The 19,578-nt window shown below is 52.5% G+C and overlaps 1 protein-coding gene across 1 annotated transcript in view; it reads right to left on the minus strand.

The window, feature by feature from the left end:
- Window positions 1–3,099: 3,099 nt before the first annotated feature.
- Window positions 3,100–19,578, minus strand: part of MAPK8IP2 (mitogen-activated protein kinase 8 interacting protein 2) — a 48,795-nt gene continuing 32,316 nt past the window's right edge. Inside the window, exons 4-12 of the mRNA XM_081209860.1 lie at window positions 18,283–18,403; window positions 13,841–16,129; window positions 12,941–13,016; window positions 10,904–11,076; window positions 8,962–9,071; window positions 7,575–7,694; window positions 6,002–6,072; window positions 4,720–4,818; window positions 3,100–3,779 (exon numbers count right to left, since the gene is read on the minus strand). Coding sequence (XP_081065986.1) covers window positions 3,707–3,779; window positions 4,720–4,818; window positions 6,002–6,072; window positions 7,575–7,694; window positions 8,962–9,071; window positions 10,904–11,076; window positions 12,941–13,016; window positions 13,841–16,129; window positions 18,283–18,403 — 3,132 coding nt within the window. The 3' untranslated portion in view covers window positions 3,100–3,706. The remainder of the gene's footprint in view (window positions 3,780–4,719; window positions 4,819–6,001; window positions 6,073–7,574; window positions 7,695–8,961; window positions 9,072–10,903; window positions 11,077–12,940; window positions 13,017–13,840; window positions 16,130–18,282; window positions 18,404–19,578) is intronic.

Genomic DNA, 19,578 nt, shown 5'->3' on the forward strand with positions numbered 1-19,578 from the left:
GACACCTGAAGGCAGCCCTGTTTAGGGAAGCTTTTAATGTTTAATAGACTATTGTATTTTAATATTCTGTTGAAAGCCGCCCGGAGTGGCTGGGGAAACTCAGCCAGATGGGTGGGGTACTAATAAATTATTATTATTATTATTATTATTATTATTATTATTATTATTATTATTATTATTATTATTATTAACATTATTATTAACAACAATATTTTGTGGGGGGAAGCTCTGTTTTAAACTAAATCAAAAAAGGGACGTGGGGCAAGTCTACCCAGCCATCCCCCCCTGTCTGGAGGGCATCCGCTCCAGCGAATGCTGGGACTGACTTTGTGAATGGCAGGTGGGTTGTGCTGACCTGAAAAGGCATACAGCAAAATGTCGCAACAAAACGAAGTGTCTTCTTGGAAATGCCAGCTTCTTCTGCTTGCGACCCAAACTGCAACCTGCGTCTGGCCCTGACCCATCCTGTGCCTCTGGCAGGACTTCCTTGGAAGCCTCAGCAGCTAGACTGGTGACTGGGAGCAGCCGCCGAGACCACATAACACTGGTCTTAAAAGACCTACATTGGCTCCCAGGATGTTTCCGAGCCCAATTCAAAGTGTTGGTGCTGACCTTGAAGGCCCTAAACAGCCTTGGCCCAGTATACCTGAAGGAGCGTCTCCACCCCATCATTCTGCCCGGACACTGAGGTCCAGCTCCAAGGGCCTTCTGGCGGTTCCCTCCCTGCGAGAAGCCAAGTTACAGGGAACCAGGCAGAGGGCCTTCTCGGTGGTGGCACCCGCCCTGTGGAACACCCTCCCGTCAGATGTCAAAGAGAACAACTACCAAACTTTTAGAAGACATCTGAAGGCAGCCCTGTTTAGGGAAGCTTTTAATGTTTGATGTGTTGCTGTATTTTAATATTTGGTTGGAAGCCACCCAGAGTGGCTGGGGAGACTCAGCTAGACGGGCGGGGTATAAATAACAAATTATTATTATTATTATTATTATTATTATTATTATTATTATTATCCCTCTTTCCTGGAGTGATCTGTTCTCTTGCTCCCTCCTATGCTCAGGTTGTTGTTATTGTTGTTGCTGCTGCTGTTGGCACCCATCTGTTTTGAGAGACAATGGGGTGCAGCATGCACTATAGCTGCAGGGACCGGTAACTTATAATGGCTTCCTCCTGCGTTGTTTCTGCTGTCTTAACAGCACTGAAGTGACCTCCCTAGGGCACAAGGCTGGTGTCTGGGACCATGCTGAGGAGGACTGCACCAAGCAGGGATGGTGGGAGCCACCCATTCCCCCTGATCCTGAATCTTCCCAGGAGCAGGAGGACTGCATAGATTTGGAACAGTGGTTTGCAGAGGGGCATAGTTCAGAAGGCAGAAGCTGGGAAATTATGGATGGGGAACAGCTAGGAGAAGAAACACTGGAAGAGAGAGGGTTAACAGATTCACAATTGTTGGACAGCATTCCTCCACCACCCTCCCCAAGGTCAAGAAGAGCTCAGAAAGTCTTGGAACAGAAAGCGCAGAGGGTACAAGCTCAGGCTACAAGACGTAGGAATGACATAGATTAATAGGGATGGAGGGGGTGTGGACCTTAATTGGGAGCACCGCCGTTTCTAGGGAGACATGGTCTTTTGTCTCTCACTGTGATTATTAAAGAATAACTGGGAAGCCGTTGCTTTCATTTGAGCCTCTTATTTACTGCCACGGGGAGGAAGCCTGACAGCTCGGCAGTGTGTCTGGAGGCCCTGGGCTGCCCAAATGACAAGACTTGCAGCCTTTTGGGCTCACTGATGTGGTCCAAAAGAAAGCAGAGCAATGGCACCAGCTTGGTTGCAGGAGTTGCCAGAAGGGGGCGTACAAGGTGCCAAATTCGGGACTCCACTCCGTTCAGGTTGTATATATGTGGAAATAAAACCGTACATCCTAAAGACGTCACCGTCTAAAACGCACCTTTGTTCCAAGGGAAACAAACCCTGGGTGTAAGCGCCGTGAACTCCTGAATTCTCTCACCACCCAGAGATCAGGGTGATGCATAACAATAAATATATTAAAAAACCAACAACAAGACAGAGCAGACCAGGCACAACCTGTGGTGACACCAAGCGTATATTTTATTGAAAGACCAACTCCATGACAAGGCAGTGAGAAGGAAGGGCCTTTGAACCGGGGTTTGTACAGGTCACTTCGCTGCTCGGTTAAGGTTACGGATAAATATCGTCGTTACATACACGGACAGCAGTGAGCGCTACGTCAGTCAGCTAGCACTGAGTGGAAACAGGCGGGGCTGGCAAGCAAAGGAGGTCACCAGGCACAGCAGTGGGGGGCGAGGCAGGAGGCGGCAAGGAGAGCTGGGGCAGGGGGGCGGGGGGGGGGAGAGAAGGCCAAGAAAGAGAAGAGGGCGCCTGAGCCGGACAAGCAACCCCCCAGATATGCTCTGATTCAGCGACAGAGGAAGAACGGGAAGATGGCAGCGCTGGGGAAGGACACGGGACTCTGGGGCGAGACCCCAGCTGGCCGTGGGGCACTGATCCAGATCAGCCGCCCCAGCCCCCATCCTCCAGGGGAGTTCGCCAGATTATGAATGGTCGGTGCCTTGGGGCACCTTGACTCCGACGCCTCCGCAGGCAGGACAAGCCATAGGAAGCTGGCACATTTTGAGACCACTGGTCCATCGAGTGGCAATGCAGGAATTTGGGCAGGGGGTCTCTACCAGTCCTGCGTGGAGATGATATCAGGGTTGGAACCTGGGACTTTCTGCTTGCAAGGTGGGCAGCCTACCAGCTGAGCCCTGCCCCACACATGCTCATCGCTCACACGCACCCCAAAGGCCCTATCTGGGGGGGCTCCTTTCAGCTCCCAGCACCCCACCCCCCAAGCAGCATGCAGGCTGTCCCCCTCCCGGAACCCAACAGTGTCTCTGGCAGGGTGAGTGATAGCAGCAAGGGATGCAGATTTTGGGGAAAGGGTGGGGCGGGGGCGGTGTAGTTTCCTATGGCACTGCATGAGCTGGAGTTGCATGCACTGCCCCCCCCCCAGGGGATGGCAATGGGGCAGCCCACATGGCAAGTGTGGAGCTGGGGCAATGGGGGCCAAGAAGCAGGGAAGGGAGAGAGCACGCGGGGGGGACAGGAGGGGGGGTCCTTGTTCCCTCTCCCCACACACACCTCTCACACAGAAGAAAGGACTTTAGCCTGGAAGCAGGTGAGGTGTGGGAGCTCCCCGCAGCCCCAGAGCGTGTTTCTAGAGGACTGGGGTGGGTGTGGGGGCAGAGTGATGTCTGCCATTGTGCCCCAAGCCTTCCTCCCAGCCCCTGAGAGGGGGGGGCGCCATGCAAAGGCTGGAGCTTTCCTGGAAAGTGCCGACTCCTGGCTTCGCCTCTCCCAAATTCATCCTCCAGCCCCATCACTGGTCTCAACCTGCTTCAAGAAGGAAGGCTCCCTCCCCAGAGATCTGCTCCCGGGTGTTTTGGGAGAGGGGCTCCAGGAGAGGGGGAGGGCAGGGGGCAACTGCACACAGCCAGCGCCTGCCGCCCTCCCCATCTCTCTGCCCCCTCGCCTGCCCCGCCCCACCTCCCCTCTGCTGCAGCAGGGTGCCGGGTTGAAAAATGGTGGCATGGGTGGTGTCGAGGCTGGCGGAGTCGAGGGTCCTGGGGCACTGGGTCAGAGTCTCTGGAGGGGGTGCAGAAGCTGGAGGCACTCCGGGCTCAGGTCCTACTCCAGGTAAATGTCTTCTGTGGGGCAAGCAAACTCCAGGTGCTCTTGGTAGTATTCCTGAAAGGCACGGCTGGAAGGGGAAGGAAGGAAGAACCAGTCGGCACTCGTGGGAGCAAAGAACGTAGTAAGATTCTCCTGGATCAGGCCAATGGCCCAGCCAGGCCCGCATCCTGTTCTCACAGAGGCCAACTAGGTGCCCCAGTGGGAAACAGCTTGCAGGATCCGAGCATCATAATCATAATCATCATCATCATCATCATCATCATCATCATCATCATCATCATCATAATTTTATTTATACCCCACCCTCCCCGGCCAGAGCTGGGCTCAGGGCTGCTAACATCAGTAAAATTACAGTAAAAAACATAATGGGGGGGGCGGACCAATTTAAAATACAGGTTGAAATGCAATTTAAAATGCAGCCTCATTTTAAAAGTAGCCGATAAATCAAAACCATAAGGGGAGGGAAACATAAGGGTCAGACTGAGTCCAAACCAAAGGCCAGGCGGAACAGCTCTGTCTTGCAGGCCATGTGGAAAGATGTCAAGTCCCGCAGGGCCCTAGTCTCTTGGGACAGAGCGTTCCACCAAGTCGGGGCCAGTACTGAAAAGGCCCTGGCCCTAGTTGAGACCAATCTAACCTCCTTGAGGGTTGGGACCTCCAGAATGTTGTCATTTGTGGACCTTAAGATCCTCCGCAGGGCACACCAGGAGAGGCGGTCCCGTAGGTACGAGGGTCCTAGGCCGCATAGGGCTTTAAAGGTCAAAACCAGCACCTTAAACCTGACCCTGGACTCCACCGGGAGCCAGTGCAGTTGGTAAAGCACTGGATGAATGTGATCCCGTGGCAAGGACCCCGTAAGGAGCCTCGCTGCGGCATTCTCCACCCGCTGGAGTTTCTGGGTCAGCTTCAAGGGTGCTCTCAATACCTTGGGCAGCTCCCATCAGTCCACAGCCCAAAACCTTCGGAGGGGCTCACCCCCAACCTGCTCCGCGACCCCCTCCACTCACCCAACGCACTCTGCAACGTGCCGCATGGACTCCTGGGAAACGAAGACGTGGCAGGCAAAGCGACTTAGCACGGGGTGTTTCGTGATGAAGCCAAAGTAGCTGGAAGGGAAGGGAAGGGTCAGCACCGAAAGTGGGAATCGTAGAATCATGAAATTGTTAGAGTTAGAAGGGTCCCAAAAGGTCATCAATGCAGAAACCGGTAGGACCTCTCCAGCCAGACAGCTTGCAAGGCCCACCCTCAGCTGACCATCTCACATGCATCACAGTTTTAAAGGTAGCCCTAAAATTTTAACGTGAGAATATAAGAAAAGCCCCCCCCCCCCCGGCAGTGGTTTGGGGTGTCAGGAAAGAGCAGCCAACATTAAGTATGGAGGTCTGGCTGGAAGAAACATGGATCCCGTTGGGCCAGAGCTTCTCCGAGATTTGGTGTTCAATATTAAGAACTATCAAAAAAAACCGGCAGAGAAGAATTGAGAGAGAATTAAGAGCCTCGGATGTGAGATCTCCAGGCTGATAGCAGATTAAGACTGATAGACATTTATTGGGGACTGAAACCGGGAAAGGGGGGGGTGGAGTTTGGGAATCCAAAGGGTACACAATTATAATTTGTTTGGTTTTTATTTGGTTTTGTTATTTGTATGAAAATTGGGAAATTAGTGGAAGGGAATTTGGTTCGACTTTAGAAAAAATGTTTTAAGAATGAGTATTGATGTTTAAGTTTGGATAAGGTAAAATTGGTTTTTTAAAATGAACTAAATTAAATGAAAATAAGGTTAGCAAAAATAAATTGAGGAAATGGATGAAAGAGAAAAAGTAAAATAATAATATGTTAAATTCAATTATTAAGTTAAAGCTGAGAAATAAGTAATAAGGATTTGCTGAGCTAATAATTTGAATTGGAATACAAGAAGGGAAGGTGTGAGGAGGTCTGAGAAATAAGTTAAAAGAAATAAGCAATTGAAACGTTATGTGTTTTTAATTGTTTTTAAATTTTACATTTTTGTATGTTTGTTATATTTTTCTTTTTTTGTTTGTTGTGGTTGTTTATTTTTGTTTTTGTTTCATTATAGAAAATGCTTATAAATATATATATTTTTTTTTTAAAAAAGGAAAGAGCAGCCAACGGGCTAGTTCTTTTCCTCTGCCATTGATGTATTTTTACGGCCAAGGAGGGGATTCCTGCCTGAGGTACCGCAGCAAGGAAACCTCATGCCCTGGGGGCAAGCAGCCCTCCTGCCCCCGGAGCCGGGCGTTTCCCCTAGGGGAGGGGGGTGCAACTTACCAGCTGTTGCGGGGATGGCAGCCGCAGAAGGAGATGTTCTTCATCTGGAAGAAGTGGCTGCAGCGCTCAAACTGGAACAAGAAGAGGGAGGGCTTAAAGGACACCCCAGGAAGAACCACCCCCAATCCTTTCAAGGCCAAGGGGCTCCCGAAATCTTCAGCAGGGGTACCACTGGGATCTCCTGTGTCTCCTGATCCCCCCTCCAGGCTAGAATCATGGAACAAGTCCAATCACAGCATGTTGTGAAGCACCCTGTGATCTCTGGATGAAGGCTGTTTTGCAGAAAACTGTCTGAGTGAGTTTCTGTTAATTGGAAGTGGAGCATGTTCCAGAAACTGACCCAAGAAGCCTAATTGCTTAAACAGGAGCGAGATAAGGTTCGGGAGTTAATTGGAAATTGTAGGCTGGCTTTTTCGTTTCTTTTTCAGCAGGAGAAAGAGTCAGTGAGTGCGTTAAGTCTCTCTCGTCGCCTGCCAGCTGATGAACCTGCTGCTACAACTGCTTGCAGCTATGGACGAATGCCGAAGGCGGCTGCATTTTCTATGAGATGCTTTGCTGCTGGGACCAGTAGCTTAAATGGACTATTCTGCGTATATTGCAACCGTGAACGCTTCATACCGCCCATAAAGAGCTAATGGCCTGGACTGCTCCTGTGTCTTGAGAGTTATCTCTCAGAGCAGCCTTTCTCAACCTGTGGGTCCCCAGATGTTGTTGTTGAACTACAACTCCCATCAACCCAAGCTAGCAAAGCCAGAGCTCAGGGATGATGGGAGTTGTAGTCCAACAACATCTGGGGACCCACAGGTTGAGAACCGCTGACTTAGAGCAACTGCCACCGGCAACTAACTCTGCCGGAAGTGATTTTTGCCAAGAGGTGAAGGCAATAAACCATCACAAGGTGGTATAGAAAGAAAGAAAGAAAGAAAGAAAGAGAGAGAGAGAGAGAGAGAGAGAGAGAGAGAGAGAGAGAGAGAGAGAGAGAGAAAGAAAGAAAGAAAGAAAGAAAGAAAGAAAGAAAGAAAGAAAGAAAGAAAGAAAGAAAGAAAGAGGAAGGAAGGAAGGAAGGAAGGAAGGAAGGAAGGAAGGAAGGAAGGAAGGAAGGAAGGAAGGAAGGAAGGAAGGATACCTTTACAGGGATGACGAGAGGAGATGCCCACAAGTGGCTGAGGGGAGCCACATGGGTCTCAAACTGGGTGCTCCAACGCCTGTTCCCCCTGCAATGTGGGTCTATCATGCCACTCCCTCCTTTGTAGGACTGAGCCAGAGGAAAATGGGGCAGCAGCAGGCTCCCCTTCCCCCTCTAAATCCACTTCCCCATTAGGCCCCCGACGGCTGCACCTGCCCCCTCCTTGCCCAAGTTCTCCCTCTGGGCAGGGGGCTCTTCCGACAGAAGCAGACTCTGCCAAGTGAGACCACTGGCATGCAAGTCCACACTGACGCAAGTGCCCTGAACACATCCTGCCTCCTGCTCGGCTGGGCACCTTGCCAAAGTCTTTGGGGACGTGGACCCCAAAGGCCTTCTCAGCTGCACAGTCCCACCCCAGTGCCGCCACCTCCTGCTTCCGCCACTCACCTCCTCGTCCCGGCTGTACTCATTCACGGTCAGGATAAGCTTGATGCCCTGCAGGCTGATTTCCAGGTCACAGGTGGCCGGGGGTCTCAGGTGCACTGTGAGCTTGCGAGTGGTAGCAATCTGCAAAGGACAGAGGGTGGGTGTGCATGCAGGGGTGTGGGTTCAGACGGGAAGGGGTCCACTGAGTTTAGACGGCGTATACCAAGGGAAAAGGACAAGGGGACATCGCACCAGGCAGACGTAGTGTGGGATGTACTGTGTTTTTCGCTCTATAGGACGCACCCGACCATAAGACGCACCTAGTTTTAGAGGGGGAGAACAAGAAAAAAAATCTCTCCCTCTCTGCGCAGGGCCCCTTCAGCAAAGCGGCAGGAGAAACAGAGCCCCTTCCATTTCTCCTCCCGCTGTGCAGCGCCTCTCCAGCGAAGCGAAGCCAGGAGAGCAAGAGGGATCGGTGCGCACCGACCCCTCTTGCTCTCCTGGCTTCAGCGAAAGCAACGTGAAGCCTCCAGAGCGCAGCAGGAGCACTCCCGCTGTGCTCCGGAGGCTTCGCGTTGCTTTCCCTGAAGCCATGGAGACTGCATTTGCTCCATAAGACGCACACACATTTCCCCTTAATTTTTGGAGGGGGGAAAGTGCTTCTTATAGAGCGAAAAATACGGTAATCCACTGAGAGCAGTCAAGTACACAGCATTCCTTGTAATGCTAGAGAAGACATGCGAGGGAATGTTTGGTCCAGCCAGTCGAAACTTCTTGTTCCTCCTGGCTGCAGCATCCTTCCTTTTGCATGTGATAGAAGGTGGGTGTGACCTAACCTGTCCAGGTAACCAAAGGGAAAAGGCACACAGCACACCTCCCTCTCTTTTTGACTTCCTTCTTCATTTAAGCAGCTTCTAGCTAGGACCGCTCTGCTAGCTCTCAGCTAGCAGAAGCACTGGGATTATTCCCCCATACGGGGTAGATCCACACGTATATATTTGTAACTAAGTCTGCCTTCAGGAATCCAACTGTGAACTGAGGTGAATAAACTTCTTTTATTGACTTTGAATAAGATTGTGGCGTCTTTATTCTTTTAAGAGGGATTCGAGGGAATTTACCAGAAACGTATAATTTAATCTGAGACAGACAGAATTGTATAACAGTGAGAGGCTCACACGAGCCTGCAACCAGCTATCTGCTGTGCATGTAAAAAGGGGAATGTAACTCTGCTACATAAAGAAACTTGCCAGCACAAGTTAGGAAGGATATTAATAAACAATATATCCTCTCCTGCCACCCTCAACATTCCCACACATAGCAGGTCGGATTCTCTGTCCTGGCAGCAGCCCCAAGACAGCATTGCATAGACAGACAGACAGAGACACACAGCCCCTCTTCCCGGCCTCACCTTCTGCATAGCGGCACACAAGATGCCATTGCCCTGATGGTAAGGAACTTCCACGGAGCCCAAGAACTGGACGTTGAAGCGCTCCACCCAGCACGGGTTCCGCTTCAGGCCTGCAAGGAACCCAGCAGAGAGTCAAGGTGCAGTTCCCCTCTCCTCGCCACTCCCACTCTTGCAGAAAAGGGCAGGCTGGTTCCCCTGTTCCAAGGGAACTAGGCTGGGTGGCATGCCAGAGACACCCATATACCCCCAGTCTCCACCCCAAACCACCTTTTTCTATTCTATTCTCTCACAGTAGAGTTTGGAAGAACTTTCCCCAAATGGGATCCAGTAAATGGGTTTCTCTGCTGAGTTCAGTTGGCCCAAATACTTACAGCGCCCATCACGAAACACCCCAAAGCCTTTCCCTTCCTCCCCAACAACAAACACTCTGTGAGGTGAGTGGGGCTGAGAGACTTCAGAGAAGTGTGACTGGCCCAAGGTCACCCAGCAGCTGCATGTGGAGGAGTGGAGACGCGAACCCGGTTCACGAGATTACGAGTCCACCGCTCTTAACCACTACACCACATTGGCTCTCACAAAAGGCTCATGGGTTTAGACCACAGCACCACCCACGTCCCAAAAGAACACAGGTCTGGAGAAGACCCCACTCCAGAGACCCAGCAGCAGCTATGAGAAAGATGGGCCCACCTTAGTCATTCACCCAGCAGCTGCATGTGGAGGAGCGGAGAAGCGAACCTGGTTCACCAGATTACGAGTCCACCGCTCTTAACCTCTACACCAGTGTTTTTCAACCACTGTTCCGCGGCACACTAGTGTGCCGCGAGATGTTGCCTAGTGTGCCGTGGGAAAAATTGAAAAATCCGAAAGATATTTTTTTATTTAAAAAATTCAAATTTTTGCCCACTAGGCGGGCGCCGGACTGTGTCCTGGGTATGGGGTGGGGTGGGGTTTTTGACCCCACCCTCGGCCAGCAGGGGCGCCGATTGGCGCTCCTCAGGGGGACACCCTCCACTTTTCTGATGTCCGGGCTGTGATTGGTCCAGACTCCAGCCTGGACCTATCACAGTAGGACATCATCTTCCGACTTCCTTCCCGCCCGAGCACAGTGTGCGCAGCAGCGGAGAGAAGAAGACGTCGCGACTCGAGTCACCAGGAGGACCGGAGAAGTTGTCATTTTATTTCTCTTCAGTCTCCACTGAATGCCTTGACTGGGTTAGGGACCCTTATAGCTCAGCAGGAGGAACTAACTGAACTGAGACAAAATCGTGGTTTCAAGCTAAGATTTGCTGATCTACCTTTGGACAGTTTTTGGTTGGATACTGCCAAGGAGTTCCCCCTTCTGGCAAGCAAAGCTATTTTGACATTGCTCCCATTTTCCACTACATATCTGTGTGAGATGAGCTTTTCAAGCATGATTGCTATAAAAACTAAATACAGAGAGAGACTGAGAGCTGTTGACGAAGAGCTACGTGTGTGTCTTTCTTCGATTCCAGCCAGAATATCAGCTTTGTGTTCAGCCAAACAGGCCCAGGTTGCACACTGAATAAAATATTTTATAATTTTTCATATTTCTGTTTACTTACTATTTCATAATAAAGTAATTATAAAATACTTTCTTTGTGTTTATTTGATTCCTATTCAAGAGAATTACTTTATATATAGTCAATATAGGCACAGAGTTAAATTTTTTAACATTTTCTAATGGTGGTGTGCCTCGTGATTTTTTTTCATGAAACAAGTGTGCCTTTGCCCAAGAAAGGTTGAAAAACACTGCTCTACACCACACTAGACGATACTTCCCTCGACCCATTTCCTCCTCCTCTCTCTTCTGGCCTTTGTGCAGCCAGCCTCTGACATTGGGCAGCCAGGAAGCTTCATCTGCCCCCCTCTGCTGCCACCTCCCGGCCCAGCAGCGCCACCAGCACACACACACCCGGCTCACCTGTCACTTCCTTGGCCTGGCTCACCACCTCGTGGGCATAGAAGGCTGGGAAGATGCCCCTCTCCCCCGTGCGCATGTTGTAGCCCCGGTACCAGTAGTCGTCCTCCTCCAGCTCCACCAGAATGGGGTCGTCCACGTCCAGCTCCAGCTCGTCCTCGTGGCGAGGGATGAACCTGGAGGCAGGAGAAGGGGCCAGTTGGGGAAATGCCATGACAGCAGCTCAGCAGCAGAAGGCTCCCAAGTGGGGCTGAGAGAGCTGTGGCTGCCAACCAGTGTAGGCTAGACTGAGCCGGATGGGCCAATGGGTCTTACTCAGTAGAAAGCAGCTTCTTGATGTTATCTCAGAAGCACTAAGTTTGGGGGAGACTTTGGGGGCCCAGAGCCAACACGCTGCTTCCCTTCCCTGTAGGACTTTAGGCCTGCCGTAGTAATAGTAATAATAATAATAATAATAATAATAATAATAATAATAATAATAATAATAATAATTTATTATTTATACCCCACCCATCTGGCTGGGTTTCCCCAGCCACTCTGGGCGGCTTCCAACATAATATTAAAATACAATAATCTATTAAACATTAAAAGCTTCCCTGAACAGGGCTGCCTTCAAATGTCTTCTAAAAGTCTGGTGGTTGTTTTCCTCTTTGACATCTGGTGGGAGGGCATGCCACATGGCAGGTGCCACCACCAGGAAGGACCTCTGCCTGGTTCCCTGTAACTTCACTTCTCGCAGGGAGGGAACTGCCAGAAGGCCCTCGGAGCTGGACCTCAGTGTCCGGGCTGAACGATGGGGGTGGAGACTCTCCTTCAGTTCTACTGGGCCAAGGCCATTTAGGGCTTTCAAGGTCAGCACCAACACTTTGAGTTGTGCTTGGAAACCTACTGGGAGCAGGATCCAAGCAGGAGTGCCACCAATAGCCCTCTCCTCCTCCATGAATTTATCTAACCCTCTTTTAAAGCCATCTAGGTGGGTAGCCACCCCTGCCTCCTGTGGCAGGGAGTTCCATAGATTAACTCTGTGGTCTTCCAGCATTCAGCTTCACCACGTGTCCACAGGTTCTAGCCTTATGAGAGATGGAGAAAAACTTCTCTCTGTCCTCTTTCCAGCTCAGTTCTTTATTAGTTCTTGTGTGTGTTCGCGCTGCTTTCCAAAAGGCAGTGGGGTGCTGGGATTATGGAACTCTGTGATTATGGAACAGGAGGCTCCAAAAAGTTTGGGATCCTGGGATTTACATGATAATTATTGCTGCAATCCTTAGATAACTCTTGCTACTGCAAGAGTTGGCATGAGCTACTGGGAAATTACTCTGGTTCCAAGCCCCCTGGTTTAGATTCCTTGGGTCACTGAGCCTACTGACGTAAAAGTTTTTTCCCCCTCCTTTGTTTTAGGCAGCGGAACTCCCTGCCACAGGAAGCAGCGATGGCCACCAACTTAGATGGCTTTAAAAGAGGACTGGGCAAATTCATGGAGGGGGAATAATCTATCAGTCGCTACTGACCACAATAGGAAAGAGGTCTCTTCGCTCGGATCCTGCTTCTGGATACCGCCAAAGGGGCATCTGCTGTGAGGACAAGGTGGGCCCCCTTTGGCCTGATCCAGGCACTTCCGAGGTTCTTAAATTTCTAGCAGGGGATGGCCTCATTCCCTGGATTCCTGAATCTGGACCCCTCTTGGTCTGTACACCAGCAGTGGTGGTTTACCTTTGAGCAGGGGCTGGTGTTTTTAATTGACTCGGGACCCTGTGTCCTGGCAGCACCCTCTGTCATATTAGAGTGCTGCTGAGTTCCACAGAGTTGAAAAGCCTCTTTTGGAGCCACGGTTAAGCCTTGACTGGCGTGTCCATGGCAAACAGCGTAAGTGGGGCCGGGTTCCCTCTTCTCAAGGGGGTTTCTCGAATGCTCTTCTGCTTTGCTGGGGAGTGTGGGAGCCCCCCCCCCCACAAAGACAGCCCTGCAGGACTGATCTCCTGGCCTGAAGGAGCCTCAAAGCAAAGGGCTGGGGAACCCTCAGGCCTCTCCCCTCTCCCTTCTCACCTGAAGACGGCTCGGTGGGTCTGTTCCCGCTCCTCCCCGTTCACCATGCAAGAAAAGAGGCCAAAGGACTCTGTACCTGGTTGAGGGGCAGAGAAAGGATCACAGCAGGCTGCAGACAATTACCCAAAGCAAGGGGCTAACCAATCAGGGATGGGGGGGCTGCACTGGTCAGGAATGGGGGCGCCTGCTGCACCAATCGGGTAAGGGGTTTCACATCTGTACCAATCAGGGATTGGGTGTGGCATCTTGTACCAATCAGGGATGGGGTGTGGCATCTTGTACCAATCAGGGATGGGGTGTGGCATCTGTACCAATCAGGGATGGGGTGTGGCATCTGTACCAATCAGGGATGCGGTGCAGCACCTCTACCAATCAAGGGCAGGGTGTGGCATCTTGTACCAATCAAGGGCAGGGTGTGGCATCTGTACCAATCAGGGATGCGGTGCAGCACCTCTACCAATCAAGGGCAGGGTGTGGCATCTGTACCAATCAGGGATGCAGTGTAGCACCTCTACCAATCAAGGGCAGGGTGTGGCATCTGTACCAATCAGGGATGCGATGGGGCACCTCTACCAATCAAAGGCAGGGTGTGGCATCTGTACCAATCAAACTGTTAGAACAGAGGGCTTCTTCTTCTAAGGATAGGAAGCCAATTGCAGAGGCCTGCCTCTCGGCAGGAAGACAGCCAATCAAGACCGTCTGAGGCCACAATGGGGCAACAGCAGGTGAGGCCCTGAGGGGGTCCCTGTTGCTTGGGAGCCAGGAGACCAACGCAGAAGGGCCCCTGGATCTTGCATCCAGGTGACTGGGGTGGCAACAGGCAGTCGTGTGCTGGTCGCAGGAAGTGCCCTCCCTCCCTCCCACCCCGCCCCCTGCAGCCACAGAGGGGGTGGCACTCACTGGAGGAACGGGAGGTGCTGTTGACAAAGACGTTGAGGAACTTCTTTGAGAAGTGGAGGTCAGCCTCGGGCGAGGAGTCCTCCGAGGAAGAGCTGCGCCCGTCTGGAGCCACCAGCCCCTCCCCAAAGTCACTGCCCACGTCCTCCAGGTCGGCGGCGTCGCAGGCCCTCAGCAGCTCGCTGTCGTCGCTCAGCACCGACGTGCAACGCTTGAGGCTGACCAGCTCCAGCTGGGTGTTTTCGTCCACGACGAGGGTGTACTTGACGGAGTCGTAGGCCAGGGAGTCGTCCAGGGCTATGGTGGGCGGGGGCAGGGGCATCTCCTCGGAGAAGGGGGAGCCCTTCAGGCTGCCTAGGGAAGGGGCCTCCCCGTCCTCCTCCTCCTCGGGAGAGTAGGCGAAGCTGAAGCAACGGTTGGTCTTGGCGGTGGAGACGTCCAGCCCCTCGCTGCCCTCTAACCGGACGTCGTCAATCATGTCGTTGTCCTCCAAGATGCCAGAGTCCAGGTCCCCGTCGATCGCCCAGTCCTCGGGCCCCGTGGCTGGGTCGGCCTTGACCGCGACCTCCCTGGGGGGCAAGCCCTTGGCTGGGGTGCCACCGCCGCTCTTGCAGCAGCCGGAGAGTGGCCTCCCAGGAAAGACAGGAGCAATGGTGTCGTTGGTCAGGTTGCTAATGAACAGGTAGGGCCCCACCTCGTCCGCCGGGCCCCCTGGCTCGGTGGGCTTCTCCTCCTCCCGTAGCGAACACCGGAGGGTCTCCATGTCCACCAGCTCGATGCTCTGCGGAGGGCCAGGCTGCGCCTCCCCCAGGGCCTCGCTGGGGATCTCGGGCTCCAGGTCGGAGGCGGGAGAGATGGTGTCCGAGAGGGAGTGGGCCGCTGGGAAGCATTCGTCGGCACACTTGATGGGGTACGAGCCTTCTGAGATCATCTTGTTCACCAGGTTGCTGAGCAGCCACGGGGAGTCGGAATCCTCGCTCAGGTCCGGCTCCGACTCAGAGTCGGAATCGGAGTCGTACTCGCTGTTCCCCGCTCGGTCGTCGCTGTCGCTGCGGCCCTTGGGCACCAGCTTGGCCCCCACCGGCAAGTAGAAGGAGCGCCGCAGGGTCTCCAGGCTGTGGTCGGGGTCGATCTCCAGGTCCAGCGAGTCCGAGAGGGGCCTGTCCATTGGCTCAACAGGAGCGGACGGGTCCTCGTAGAACTCCTCTATCTTGAGGGCTGCCAGGCTGTCCCTCCGCACCACTGCGCTCTCCGGGGCCACCGCCACCCCGTCCTCCTCCTCTTTGCTCACGTCTAGCAGAAGGGTGTCCTTCAGGGACAGCACTCCCCGGGACTCCAGGTCTGCCTCCAACTCGGCCTCTGAGCCCGGGGAGCTGGCCTCCTCGATGGAGTTGGTGAGGTGGGAGGAGCGTCCACTGCTGCTGTCGCTGCTCAGGTCCAGCTCCGTCTCCGAGATGCTGGAGATCATGTTGCTGGCCAGGCGGTTCCCGCTGCAGGCAAAGGCCGCCTCGATCTCGCCCTCCACGTCTGAGTCAGAGCCAGGCGAGCTGAGGTCCTCGCTGTGCCGGCTGCACGGCGGGAAGGACTTGGAGTTGCGGCTGGTGAGGTCTGCCTCAATACCAGGGTCTGACGAGGGGGACGTGGTGTCCGACGAGGCAGAAGGTGGCCCCCGCACGCTGGGTGCCCGGCCCCTGTGGCCGCTTTCTCCTTCGCAGCTCAGGGATTCCGTCGCCGTTCTGGTCGGGGCGGCATGGTCTCCCGTGGGGTGGCTCCTTCCAGACCCAGCATCTCGGCGGCCCTTGGGAGCCTCATCGTCCGACAGCGGGGAGCCTCCCTGGTCAATCAGTGAGATGGGGGACCCGTGCCCTGATTTTCCCCCAGCAAAGACGACGGGGGAGCCCCCAGCTACCTTCTCTGCCTCCTGGCATCCTGCCGCATCCCTCTGGAACCTGGCGCAGTAAATCTCCGTTGCCGGTGACCTGTGGGGGCTGAAGGCAGGCGACTTAGATGCCAGGCGTGTGATGGGGCCTTGGGGATCTTCTGCAACCTCCCTGGGGGCCTGGACAGATGAATCTGAAGGAGGCTGAGAGCAGGGCATGGAGGAGACGATGTTCATGTTGTAGTCCTCCCCAGGTCGGGCAGGGGGCGGGGCCTCCCGCAGCTCCTGGCTATTCCCTTCGGCATCATAAAGCGGTGGTTTGCAAGGAGGTTGGGCTCGGCCAGGGCCTGTGCCACTCCGAGCATCTGAGCACGGTCCGTCCTGGAGACACGGGTGCACAGGGGAGGATCGCTCTGCAAGGGGAAGGAGCAGATGGCAAAGTTCAGGACTCAGGAACCATCCCGACAGCACTCTAGTGAGGTCAAAGCCAGCAATCTGGGGGAGTCTACACAACCGTCTCACCCTGGGCCTTATCTAGTTGGACCAACCTATCATCGTGCAATAGATAGATAGATAGATAGATAGATAGATAGATAGATAGATAGATAATTTATTACGGTTGGAGACCAGCTTATAAAACACACTTGGGGGTACAATCCCAGAAGGAAAACAAACATTGAAAACAATGTACAACAATAAATTTAAGATTTATAAATGCGATAAGCGTATAAACACTTTAAACTTTAAGATAAGCTACCGCAGAGAGATGACCCAGAGTCACCCATGGAACCGAGTTTGGGGGTTTTCTTAATGAACTAGTTTGGGTCGGGGGACGGTCTGCGCCTACAGATCTGTACACAGAAACTGGCGACCATCCGGTCATCTTATGACCTTTGCCTAACAGGAAAAGGTCAAATTTTTGCTTTTCTGGGAGGTCAGCGAGCCTCACCAGCAGGGGATCAATGGTCTTACTACGTGCCTCTTCATAAAAGGGACATCTAAAGAACAAGTGCTCTGGGCTTCCTATATCCCCTAATGAACAGGCGCGAAGTCTCTGAGCATATGGGACTTTTTAAAAGGATCCTTCCAGGACCGGCGAGGGCAGGGCAGAGCTTCTGGCGAGTGTAAAAGCCCTCCTTGCATTTTTGGATACGAGAAAGAAGAAATATGCTGTCGGTGCGGCTATATATATATCAATTTCTTCAATTTTATAGTTGGGACACCATGAACAGTCCCGTTTCACAGTGTGATATATCCCAGACCTCCAAAGGCCTTTGCTGTTGCCATTCCATGGCCCAGACCCTGACTGGCAAGTCCTGCAGCTCTTGAACTCCACAGCCCATCCCTTGAGTCAGTCTAGTGAAGAAGTAGGGAGTTGGATCCACATCCCTACCCCCCCCCCAGCAACTTCTGCTGTGCACCAACTTGGACAAGGGGATGGGACCTCTCACCTGTGACTCAACTGCCTGGTGCCTTAACAACAGGTGACTAACAGCTGCCAACGTTCAGCTGATTGGCAGTTGCAGCAACCTTCTGTGGAGACACACTTTCTGTAACAATCAGCTGATTGGCACTGGGAGGGCGCCTTGAAAGGGGACTTGCAGCTGGAATGGAGGAAGCAGTGTCTATGCAGGCAGCTTCCTCTGCAGAAGGAAGAATGCAGAGGGGGCCGAGGAATGAATGCAAACAGCTTCCTACAAATGGAGAAAGCGACCCCGACAAATCAGGGCTGCGCTATGGAGTTCCTGGCGCCAGTGGGATTCCCTGTCGGCTGATCGACACCAACTGTGAGCCCTGCTTGCAAGGAACCGTTGTCATCTCTCAGTTGCTCCTCTGCAGCCTCTTCCATACCCAACACCACACAGAATAATAATAATAATAAAAATCCTTCCAGTAGCACCTTAGAGTCCAACTAAGTTTGTTCTTGGTATGAGCTTTCATGTGCGTGTTTCGTGTGCATGTACCGGGTCGTGCTGTGGGTTAAACCACAGAGCCTAGGACTTGCCGATCAGAAGGTCAGCGGTTCAAATCCCCGCGATGGGGTGAGCTCCCGTTACTCGGTCCCAGCTCCTGCCAACCTAGCAGTTTGAAAGCACGTCAAAGTGCAAGTAGATAAATAGGTACTGCTCCGGCGGGAAGGTAAGTGGCGTTTTTGTGCGCTGCTCTGGTTCGCCAGAAGCAGCTTAGTCATGCTGGCCACATGACCTGGAAGCTGTGCGCCGGCTCCCTTGGCCAATAAAGTGAGATGAGTACCGCAACCCCAGAGTCGTCTGCAACTGGACCTAATGGTCAGGGGTCCCTTTACCTTTAAGGTGCTACTGGAAGGAATTTTTTAAAAAAATTTTTTGACTATGGCAGACCAACACGCCTACCTACCTGTAACCACACAGAATGTGATTTGTCGGGGGGATAGGCCGTGTGGTCTAACTGGGACCCGCACTGGGGTTATTGAGACCTGTGGGCTGAAAGTCTCTGTACCTCTGTACCTCCACCCTCCTGCACAGTTTCTGCTTGCTGTGGAGAGCCAGTTCTCCCCAGGGGGCCAGGGGTATGGGAGGGCACTCACCAGCATGGGGCACCGAAGAGGAGGAGGAGGAGGAAGAAGAAGTGTGGAGCAGAGTCTCCTGCCAGGTGGCCCTTTGCAAGGGGGGCGCTGGGTTGCAGCCGCTGTTGTTGTTCAGGGAGTCCTGGTCACCCAGGGGAGGAAAAGAGAGCAGAGATGAGTTAAAGAAAATGTTTAAAAGTACTTTTGTGGAAAAAACCAGAGGCATTTCTGTTAGCTGTAGCAGGGGAAGAGACCCCAAAGAGAGACATTAAACTGTTAATGTGTGAAACAACAGCAGCAAGAACTCTTTTGGCCCAAAAATGGAAGCAACAGGAAATCCCTTCGTTAGAAGAATGGTGGATGAAGATGATGGACTATGCAGAACTGGCAAAGCTGTCCGGGAAAATCTGAAACCACCGTGACCAAGCTTTCCAAAAAGACTGGAGTAAATCTGTACAATATCCGAAGGATAACTGTAAACAATTAACAACACTAGCAGGGTTGTTGTAAGAAAACTTGCAAGGTGTATGATTTGTACCTTCTGCATATTTATTTGAAATTTTGTGATAAACGGAAGGAGTGAAACGTAAACTGGAAAACGTATAACTGCTATGAAGTAATAATGAACTATGAAAGTCATGAGACGGGATGGAGAGAAGTTGAAGCTCGATAGAGCAAATATGTAAGAGTATAAGGATGTGTTAAAATGTGATAAAATGGAAATTTAATAAGAAGAATCACAGAATCATAGGTTTGATACACCCAAAGGTCACCTATTCCAACCGCCTGCAATAACGGAATCTCAGCTTAGGAACCCTGACAGAAGCCCCACTTCATGTTGTTTAGTCGTTTAGTCGTGTCCGACTCTTCGTAACCCCCTGGACCAGAGCACGCCAGGCCCTCCTGTCTTCCACTGCCTCCCGCAGTTTGGTCAAACTCATGCTGGTAGCTTCAAGAACACTGTCCCACCATCTCGTCCTCTGTTGTCCCCTTCTCCTTGTGCCCTCCACCTTTCCCAACATCAGGGTCTTTTCCAGGGAGTCTTCTCTTCTCATGAGGTGGCCAAAGTCTTGGAGCCTCAGCTTCAGGATCTGTCCTTCCAGTGAGCACTCAGGGCTGATTTCCTTCAGAATGGAGAGGTTGGATCTTCTTGCAGTCCATGGGACTCTCAAGTCTCCTCTAGCAAGAAGCCCCACAACCCCTGTTTAAAACCCTCCAATGAATCATAGAACTGTAGGGTTCGAAGGGACACCAAGAGTCATCTAATCCAACCCCTGCCATGAAGGGATCACAACAAACTGTGCTGCTCAGTCAGGG

The sequence above is a fragment of the Podarcis bocagei genome, assembly GCF_964188305.1.
Source record: "Podarcis bocagei genome assembly, chromosome: 10".
In the NCBI taxonomy this organism is placed as follows: domain Eukaryota; kingdom Metazoa; phylum Chordata; class Lepidosauria; order Squamata; family Lacertidae; genus Podarcis; species Podarcis bocagei.